The sequence below is a fragment of the Thalia democratica genome, chromosome 9, assembly GCF_965202585.1.
Source record: "Thalia democratica chromosome 9, ktThaDemo2.hap1.1, whole genome shotgun sequence".
In the NCBI taxonomy this organism is placed as follows: Eukaryota; Metazoa; Chordata; class Thaliacea; order Salpida; family Salpidae; genus Thalia; species Thalia democratica.
In genome coordinates, this window is record NC_139173.1 from 33,185,488 (window position 1) to 33,195,882 (window position 10,395).

Here is a 10,395-nt window from a genome sequence, read left to right on the forward strand (position 1 = left end):
TGTTCCGCATAAGAAAACATAACGAGTTTTTACCACTTAAATCTATGAAAAATTCAAACATAAACTCAAAACTCTAACTTGTTTATTCTCATTTTGAATTGTCTAATAAGTTGCTTGTAACTTGTTTACTTTCGCAAGAACCAATTCCCTACAAACACTTCCTTCACAACTAATTATATAAACACAAGCAATCTTAGAATGAAACACAAGCAATTAAAAACTTCATTGTTATTCCATTCGATTTACAAGGGAAAGATTTCCCCAAATAAAAGTTAAAAAGTGTGCACACATTTTATGGGTTGCGGCGAACAGGGCAGTGTGCCTAAATAAACAGTGTGAACCAGCTATTCTCAATTAGATTCCTATGTTTAGGGGGTAAATTTTCTTTATTTCAAGTCATGTATATTTATGTTTACTAGTTGTATATTTAGTTATAAGTTAATATTTAACTGTAAATTTTTTAAGTTAAATAACTCACTAAGTTTTGCATTTTTTTATATTTATCAAGTTTAAAAATCAAAATGTCTAGTTTTTTTCTCAAAATTAAACACTATTTTGTATATTGGGGGTAAATTTGGTAATAATCTTCCTAAAAGGGGTATAATACAAAAAAAAGGTTGAGAACCACTGGTGTAAACTAAGTTTAATTCCCAGATACCACAAATATAAATACTTTAACTATTATTTTCCAGGTTTCAAAAACGAATGTACAACAGAGTTGCTATTTTACTCACAAAGCACACGAAATAAAATCTTAACAATTAAGTTAACAAGTTAATTTTACAGGAAACAAATACGAATACACTACGGTTCTGCTGTCAATTCTGCTACTTCTTACCTGGACCTACATATTCATCAAAAATTTCAGGTTTGTTGATGTTAAATAAGTTAACAAATCAACTGAAAATAAAAACATTACTACATAATAAATTTGCAAAGTATTCATGTGAAATTTTGAGAATCAAGTTTTACAAACAAAATGATGATAAATATTAACAAAAATTAAAATTTTAATTTTTTGATCACTGCATGTATTTTTAAACTAACAAGTTTATTTCGAAATGATTCAGACTGATCCAGCGAAGGGTTTATGACGTCATAATGTAAAAATAATGGTAATACTTTGATTTTATTTAGTTAGTAACTAATCTGTTTTATTTTGGCTTGGTAAGAAGTACTTCTTGGTAGAAAATAGATAAATTTGAAGTGTGAATAGAAATATGTTAGCTGTACACAGAGTTTTTAGTAAAATCAAGATTACTAAAGAAAACTTAGAACTTGATAATCAAACTAAAATAAAGCTTGAAAAACTCGGAATTTGGGAAACGATGTAAAAAAGAAACCTGGAATTTTGAACTAAAATCACTATAAAAACTGGAATTTAAAAAAATAATTTAAAACGATGAAACTTTGATAATATACAAAGAAGCTATCATTAAACAAAATGTTTTTTTTTGTACATTTAGAATTTTGTTATAAAACAATAAAAGTAGCATTACAATATTTATACTATTCAAAAATTCAAAAAAACTATTGGCCTGTGAACCCTGTAAAAGGTAAAAATAGTTTTTATTAGTTAATTTTGATAACTTAAAGATTTTGATTGGTATACTTTATTTAACTATACAACATATCTTGATTTAAAAATACAAAAAAGTATACATAGTAAAAGTATTGAAGTGAAAATATAATATGCTGAAGTGTTCATAGAGTGTTTTACTGAGTGAACAGTTTTGTATATTTATTAAAAGTTTGAAAGCGTGCACTTGATTAGGACTTGATTGTAGCCAGTGTGAAATTTTTAGATACAACGTATTCAAAAAAAATCAAAGTAGTTGTAGAGTTGATGTAAAATAAACATGATAAATAAAAATATGAGTCCTAACTAATTGATTTGGAGTGTTTTTATTGTTATATTCAAAATAGATAGTTCTATGACAGCTAGATTGTTGAAGGTTTTAATAAGTACAGAAACGCATAACTTTTAAGTAAAATTTTAATAAGTTAAAATTGCTGACAGACAATATTATCTGAATAAAAATTTAACAGCTTTAACTGAGCTATTTGAGTAAAAAAAATAAAAAAATTATTGAAAATAGTTTATTTTACATTTAGGACTATTTTTTACACCGAAGCACAACTTAAAATTTTAAAAACAAATGTTTATCAATTTTTGATCAATTGTTTTATTTTCATCATGACTTCTTTTGCACCAAAACACATAGATATGCACTAATTTAATTGTCAAAACAAGTTATCGATTTTTGCAAAATTTGACAAAATAAAATTAACAAAGTGATTGATTTTTTTTGAACAACCGTTACAAAATAACTCAAGTTTTATTAATTTGTTTGATTGCGGTTATTTAAAACTGAAAAAAATAATTGTTTAAATTTTGTTTGGTTTTTTAGATTATTTTTGTGATCTCATGGTTTAGTTTAAATTTTTCTGTTTTATTTCAATGCTTGGTTCTTTTTAACTGCTAAAAAGTTATTTTAACTAAAATCTCAGCAATACTGTGTTGCTAAGTTACTCATTTAAAAAAACTTTGTTAAACTTGCTTAGCTAGTAGTAAGACATTTTTTTTTGATGAAAATTTTATACTCAACTTTGTTTTGAAAAAAGTATTAAAGACAGACTTAAATAAGCTATTTTTGCTTGGGATTTTATTTGTGTTAATTTTACTTTTGTCTTGTTGTGTGATGCTGTCTGTATTGAGTTATACTATTTAAATTAGTTTTTATAGTTGCTTCTTTTAATTTTTTCAGTTGCACAAAATCAAAAATTTATACAAATCAACTTGACTATTTTTAATCTTATTTTTAAAAACTTGAGCAACTTGTAAAACTTTCAATTGAGTACTTTGAAAAATCTTAATGAATATTTATGAAAAGCTAGTTTCAAAACAAGTTCACTTGCTGATTAGGAGTTGTTTTTAAAATAAAATGTTACAAAAATTTAAGACACCCACTCAAAATTTATTACCATAAAATTACAATCTACGTTGAAGGTAACACATGGCAAAAAAAAAACTGTTATATTGTTAAAACTAGTTTTAATTTTTGTTTTAGTTTGTTTGAATTAAAAATCACTAGTTTTTTTGTGATTGGATTGGTTTTCATTTATTTTATAGATTATTAGTATATGACTTTTAAAGTTTAGTAACTGTAAAGTTTTTAATAACTCAAAATAGTTTTAGAAAATAATTAACTGTAAACTTTTTTTTTTGAAGTATTTGATAAATGATAAATAAATTGTTTATTATAAAACAAAAAATAAATTTAGTTTCAATGTTTTTTCCGAAGACTTTGCAGATTCATGTATAAAGATTAAAAAAAAAACTTTTTATTTCAGATTTATTTATGCTATAGAAATGTTTTTACAAATTAAATTGAAATTGAAACTTTACTACCATTAATGATAAATTTGTAGGCAAACTTGGCAGTATAGAAAACAGGATTTATTAGAAATGAGATGATTGAACAGATTCATTTTAAATTTGCTAAAAGTTGTCATGTTTTGTTCTTCCACTCTTATTTTTATTATGGTTTATTGCGACAATATTTTTTAACAGGTTTTTTTGCTGTTTTTGAAATTCCTTAATTTTAAGTTATCGTATTTATCATATATTTTTTTGTTTTGTTATAAAGTCTATGATTTTTTGGCGTTTTCTTTATTTCATTTACAAATGCATTTTTCTTTGTACTACTATTTGTATGTTTGTTTATATTTTATAAATGTTGTTATTTATAATTGGTTGTTTTTAAAAAAATCAAAAACTTAATTTTTCAAGCTTTTAAAAGAATAGTTGTTAAAAGTTTGGGGCATATTTATATTACTACAAACTAAAACTTTCCAAGAAAATATTTTACTGTATAAATAAAGTATCAAGTTTTTCAATATAATTTTGCTGCTTTATTTAGTTTAGTAATTTTAAGTATTGATTATAGGGACACGTTCAAAACCCACCCGCGATAAAAATCCACCCAGTCAAAATCGAGATCCGCTTACCGATCGAGGATAAGGGTTAGGGGTAACAGTGATAGTGAAAAATAGATAAAAAAATTAGAAAATAATTATAAAATAAATTAAAAAATAGAGAAAATATGAAAAAAATCGGGTGGATTTAAACGCGGATGGATTTTGAACGCGGTTGGATTTTGATAGTATACCTAATTACAAGCTTTGTAGAACCATCAATTTAAGTTTAGATCAGGGTTTCCCAATATTTGCAACATCACATATCAAAATTAGGGGCGGTTCTTCCTATCAGGGGGCAATAGTAAGTAATCAAAAAAGTAAAGATGTAAATTATAAAAGTAAAAAATTGAAATGAGTTTTTGAAATCCTGACATAGATGGTGAGTATCGTAAACTGATAAATCTGAAAACAGTTTCAAACTACTTTTTTACTGTGTTAAATAAGGAAATAAGATAATTTAAGTATTAAATTATTAATTTAATATTAAATGATTTATTAGACTTAATTGAATTAAAAGGTATCTTAAAACAACGCGGATAAACTTTTGTTAGTTTCAAAACGTAGTCTGCAGAATAAAATTTGTGTACGATTACATAGAAATTATAAGGTCGTTTTTTCAGAGCTGTTACAAAACTATATTAAGATATATTTAAATCACAGTAATTACAACTGAAACATCTAGAATTAAAAAAACCTTAAATTTGTTGAATATAACTTTTGTATGAACTTTAGTCTATTTATTAAAAAGTAAGACTAGTTTGTAAACGGCTGCTATAACTAAATGTTAATAAAGAAAAAACGCTTAACCCCAAAATTAAAATAAATTTTGTTTGTTAAGTATATTATTAATACAAATTCACACAATAAAGTTTAGGGTGTTAGCTAAATTATTGTGTAAATATAAAACTTTTTGACTTTGTTACAAAGAAAATATAATAAATTCATTAAAAGTTTGTTAAAACATTTGCTGAATTCTAAATATTCTTTAGTTTATTATTAGTTTGTATTGTAACTGCTGTAAAAATTATATTTAAATACTTTTCAGTAATAAACTATTTGATTTTTGTTTTAAACCAAGTGTTTTTGTTATACAGAAGTAATGTAAGTAGACTTCAATTAACTTATGATCAGTAACTAAAAAATAGAGTTCTAGTAAAGATTCTTTTTTACCTTTTTTATACTAAATATCTGATTTAATTGAGATTAGCTTTTTTAGTCAGTACAAAAAAAATACAGTAAGTATTCTAACAAAGTAGTGTAGTTTTAATAGATTACATAAACTATACTTCAAAATTTCCAACGAAAATAAAAGTTATTTTTGTATTTTTACATTTTATGGGTTTTGTAAATACTTTGAGAGCTCTAACCATAGAAAAACTTATGGGAAAGCTATTTTAATAACATAAAGTTTATTTTTTTTAAGAAAACATGAATAATAATAGTTTAGTACTGTTTTTATTTATAATCATTGTTTAAAATTACTAACAATTCAGCTTTTTTTAAATTATCAAGTTATTTGTTGAGAAGGTTTCCTTAGAAAGTACAAAGTTTTCTTTTGTACATCAGAAATCATCCATTTAATGTAATAAAGTTTTAAAGCATATACGCTTCTTTGATTAGCAGTTTGGTTTAACTATTAAAATATAAACACTTAAGTGTATATAAAGTTTTCTATTCAAAAGGAGCATTGAAAAATTATTGTTCTATAGTTTTTTAAAGTTTGCTGTTAAAAGATAAAATTTTGATATAGATGAAACAGTCTGAATTTTTAATACATTACTTATAATTTAGCTAAAACAAAACTAAATTTTTATACTATTTTTGAAAATACTAGTAGCTAACTTGAAATCATATTTACGCTCAAGCATTAACAACGTCGATTTTTATAGAGTCTATAATTTCATTATGTTTTATGAGGTATGCTCAGCTTTGTAAACAGTTCCCGATACTAGAAAATTAGAAAAAAGTCACTAAAAATTTTACTGTCTTCAAGGTTTTTCACGCTGGAAGCCTCAAACTTTCAAAAATGTTCCTTGCTTGGAATTTTCTAATATGGAGTTGAATTTAAAATTTAATTTAAAAACATAGTTTTTTTTCATATGAAAAATGAAGTAAGCAGTTTATGCTTTCAAAGTTTAAGCCAACTAGGAATAATACTGCTTAAACGTTTGTATATTTTTTATAATGAGATATTGTTGCAATCACTGTAAAATAAATAGTTTAAATTGTCACTTAATACATTATTCTATAATAAAACAAAACCGCTCCAAAGTTTAAACATAAAACTTACTGCTTTAGTAGTTTTAAGGCCATAAGGGATTCAACATTTTTTACACAATTAACAATTTACTACTTTGTAGCAATTTGTGACATGTATGTAATTTTTTACAAAAGTTTGCTTATACAAACACACGAATTGCAGTATTTTTTGCCAACTTAATCAGATTAAAAAAAAGTTCTTAAAGTCTGTTTTAAGTACTCTTTGAGCTTTGTATCTTTAAAGGTTTTTTTTGGTTGTACTCTATCGAAGTGCATGAAATTCAAATTAATCAAAGTATTGTGATTTTAACTTACAACCTTGTATTCTTTTATACATGCCTATATGTACATATATACAGAAAGTGGTTTGAGTAGATAAATTAAATCGTTGTTATTCTATAGTAAACGTAAACTAGGAAAAGTTGTATTCTTTTACTAGTTTTCGGTAAAGTTTTGACTGATAAAGTTTAAGTACAGCTTAGAAGACAAAAAGTTTGTCTATAATCTATATACATCTTGCAGTTAAACGTTTCTAAGTATTTAAGGTTTTCTAAATAATGTTGCTACTTAGATGTGTTTAAGTATATATGTAGTGCGACTTGTAAGCATCAACATAACTTATTAAAAAATATTTTTGCAAGATTTGACATAAATTCAACGTGATTTTTATAACTTTTAAAACAATTTTTTTCAGTTAAGTACATAAGCACAAAAAGGGCATAACTAAAGAAAAAAAAGTTTTTAGAAAAAAAAACTGTTCTCTTATTATGAAACTCTGTAAAGTATAAACTTATCCTCATTTTAAAAGTATATCTTAATTTTATTAGTCAATGTATGAAATCCAAATATAAACTATGCATAAACTTATTAAATATAAGTAAACGTAAAGCTATAAATCTATTTAAAAAACAGTTGTATATCGTATAACAGAAAACCAAATTTAATAATACAAATGATAACTCAAAACTACGACTTTTATTCAACTAGAATCAAAAAAATATTTTTTGTATTTTAGAAACAGAAAACCAACAACTGACTATAATGACCCAATAATAACTGGAAATATTGAAGATGGGAATGGTTATAAAGATGATTATAACGAACCTTTGTTGCTACACGAAGAAAGAAAAAATTCACAATTATGATCTTTAATATCATAAAACTAAGTAGTTAATAGTTTTCTTTGTTAAATATTAAATGACAATTAAATTAGTATTAGTTTAGATAACATAATTCTTCAAGTGCTTTTAAACATTATATCTAGTTTTATTGAAGGTTTTTTTTTATAGAATTAGGTTACAAAACGTACTAATTTATATTTAAATAAAACCTCGTGTTTTTTATCTATTAAATTAACAACTTTTTCTTTATATAAAGTTTTTAGCAAAAATTGAGTCAGTTATTTTGCTTTATATTCTTTTATACTTTTCAAAACTGTTTTTTACTTTTATTTAGTCTGAAATGCCAAAAATAATGTAATTTTTAACGATACGTATCTTTAGACAAGTTCTGTATTAATTCATCTTAGTTTTATGTTTTGTAATAACTTATACATGTTGAGTTTTTTAGAAATCATGCAATTGATTATATTGTAAGTATTCAAGTTTATTTTTTTTATTAAAACTACCAAAACCTTACTGCTGTCAAAAAGATAACTCAATTGAATTTTATGCAACTAATTTTTTTCTACTTTAACAATTTATTTTCAACAAAAAATGTTGTGTTAAACAATATTGAATTATACTGTGGCTTATATTAAAAAGTGTACTTTGTTTTTCATACTTTTTATCAAACTAATAAACATTTCTAATGTCATGTAACTGACAGAAGCTTTCATAAAAGATTTTTTAAGTTAGTAATAGATTTAGTTGTATGTTAATATATATTTCTAATTAATAAACCAACATGACTTGAATAAACCAGTTATTTATACTTAATAAAATAAGTTTAAAAAATACCATAAAATAGCTAGTTTTAAATGCATAATAATATTAGTTATAACAACTATAATTACAGCCATAAGTTTTGTAGTATCAAAAACTAAATCATTTAATGTAAAACCTGAAATTGAGCTTTACAAATATTCCCTATGAAAACTAAATAATTTTGACTATAATGTAGGTTGATAAAAACTTTTTTATAACTAAAACGTTTTATTGGATAAATTAGTACACATATTATTACAAATTAATAAAATTTGCTCAGCATAAAAACAACTTTACGAAACTCTAAGAAAATATGCAACTAATAACCACTTAAGGGCCTGTTTTATAAAAATATTGTATAAAACAGATTTAAGTGTCTAATAAAAGCAAAAATGTTTAATTTTATAAAGTTTTTTTTTAAAAACTGATTAAACATCGCTGAAAGAAGAATGTAGTTTTAGAACTTTTTAGCATTTTAACTAGAGTTTTAAATTTTCTTTCTATAGGCATTTCAATGTAGTATTGTACTTGTATATTAGATCAAAATTCTAACATAATCTTAACTGTCTTTAAAAAAAGGTTATTTGTACTAAATAAGCACTTTGAGGCCTCTTTGATAAAAAAAACTTAACAGAACTATTAGTGATAATATAATACAGAAGTCTTGCTACATTATAGCTAACATATTCAGACATAAAGAAAAAATTGATTGAATAAAGCTTGAAGAAAATAAACAACTAGTAACCACTAAAGGGCCTGTTTGATAAAAATATTATATAAAACAGATCATTAAGTGTTTACTTGATGCATATGTATTAAAATTTGTAAAAAGTTTCTAAAAAATATTAAGCACGACAATAAAACATTTAAATTGAGCTTTCTTAACATAAGCGGCTCGTTCAAGTTAGAGAAATTGTCAAGGTAAATATAAAGTTTTATGATGGTAAGTTAGAAATATAAGACTTCTGTTTAAAAATCCTTTATCCCTTGTCGATGAAAAACTACACATAATACTCACTGCCCTTTGAAATAGTTGATAGTCTGTGCTAAATCATCACTAAAGGTCTGTTTGATAAAAATAAACATATAAAACAGAACTATTAGTGATAATCCAATTTAGAAATTTTACTGCATAACTAAGTAGCATAAAACAAAGTTACTGTACAAAACTTGAAGACAGTTTACATCTAGTAACCACTTAAGGGTCTGTTTGTTAAAAAGATATAAAAAACAGATCATTAAGTGTCTAATAAAAGCAAACACTTAAACTTTGCTTTGCACAAACTTTTTATACTTCTTAATACTGTAATACTCAACAGGTTTTAATAATGAAGATTTTGCGAGTTATTTTATATGCAGGCGAAATTACTTTTAATTAAATAAGTTATTAGGAATAATTTGCTAAAGTAAAGATAATACAGAGTTTAAGATATCTTATTATGTTTAAGTATTATAGTTTTGTATTTGTAAAATCATTTACAGTTTTTAATTAAGCACTTTATAATGTTATAGTATTAAATGTTTTATAGACTCATTTGAAACTCTTAAACAAATTTTAAATCACTAATCTTCTAAGAGTATTACTATAAACAATAATTAGTTTAATAGTGAGTTTTAACAGCAAACATTTATCTTCAACAATGAATTTGTTTGACTGAGTATAATCTCTACTTTCAGCTAAAACTGCATGTAAAATATAGATTGTACTGAGTTTGGTATAAACTTTGGACATAAAACTTATTTTTGAGCTCAAAGTGTTTTCTAACTTAACTAAAAAAGACTAGAGTGTTTCTTAATATTGTTAAATTAGTAAAACTGTACAAATATGGCAACAATGTCTAAACAAACAAAAAAAAATAAGGTTTTCTAAATAACTACTTACTACAGTTTAAAATTCCTTTTAGATAAAGATTTTAACTAGAAGTAAAAAAAATCTAGTTAAACTTACTATTAGCCACAACGAAAAACTTTGTAAACTTTATAAAATTCAGTTTCTTTATATATTTACAGCTGCATTGTTTTAAACGTGCGTATTTAAGCATACAAGTATGTAAAAACTTTGTGCTGGCATTAGCTTTAAACAAACTTCATTTTTCTTGCTGACACCACAAAAATAAATGTTAGCTTTTGTTCTAATGTAAAACGAAGAAATTTTAAAACTTTTTTAATGTTTTTTTTTACTTTGATTTTGAAATACTAACACAAAATATTCATGAAGAAAAAGTTTAAA

The 10,395-nt window shown here is 23.9% G+C and overlaps 1 protein-coding gene across 4 annotated transcripts in view; it reads left to right on the forward strand.

Annotated features, from left to right (window-relative positions):
* LOC145844081 (prostatic acid phosphatase-like) overlaps positions 1-7,734 on the forward strand; it is a 28,335-nt gene extending 20,601 nt beyond the window's left edge. The window contains exons 11-13 of one of the 4 annotated variants that reach the window (XM_082951427.1): positions 787-868; positions 1,071-1,115; positions 3,433-3,785. In XM_082951427.1, the coding sequence (XP_082807553.1) occupies positions 787-868; positions 1,071-1,107 (119 nt within the window). In that variant the 3' untranslated portion in view covers positions 1,108-1,115; positions 3,433-3,785. Of the gene's footprint in view, positions 1-786; positions 869-1,070; positions 1,137-3,432; positions 3,786-7,255 lie in introns of those variants that run through there. The other 3 variants (XM_082951428.1, XM_082951425.1, XM_082951426.1) reach the window with 3 other exon arrangements.
* The last annotated feature ends 2,661 nt before the right edge of the window (positions 7,735-10,395 follow it).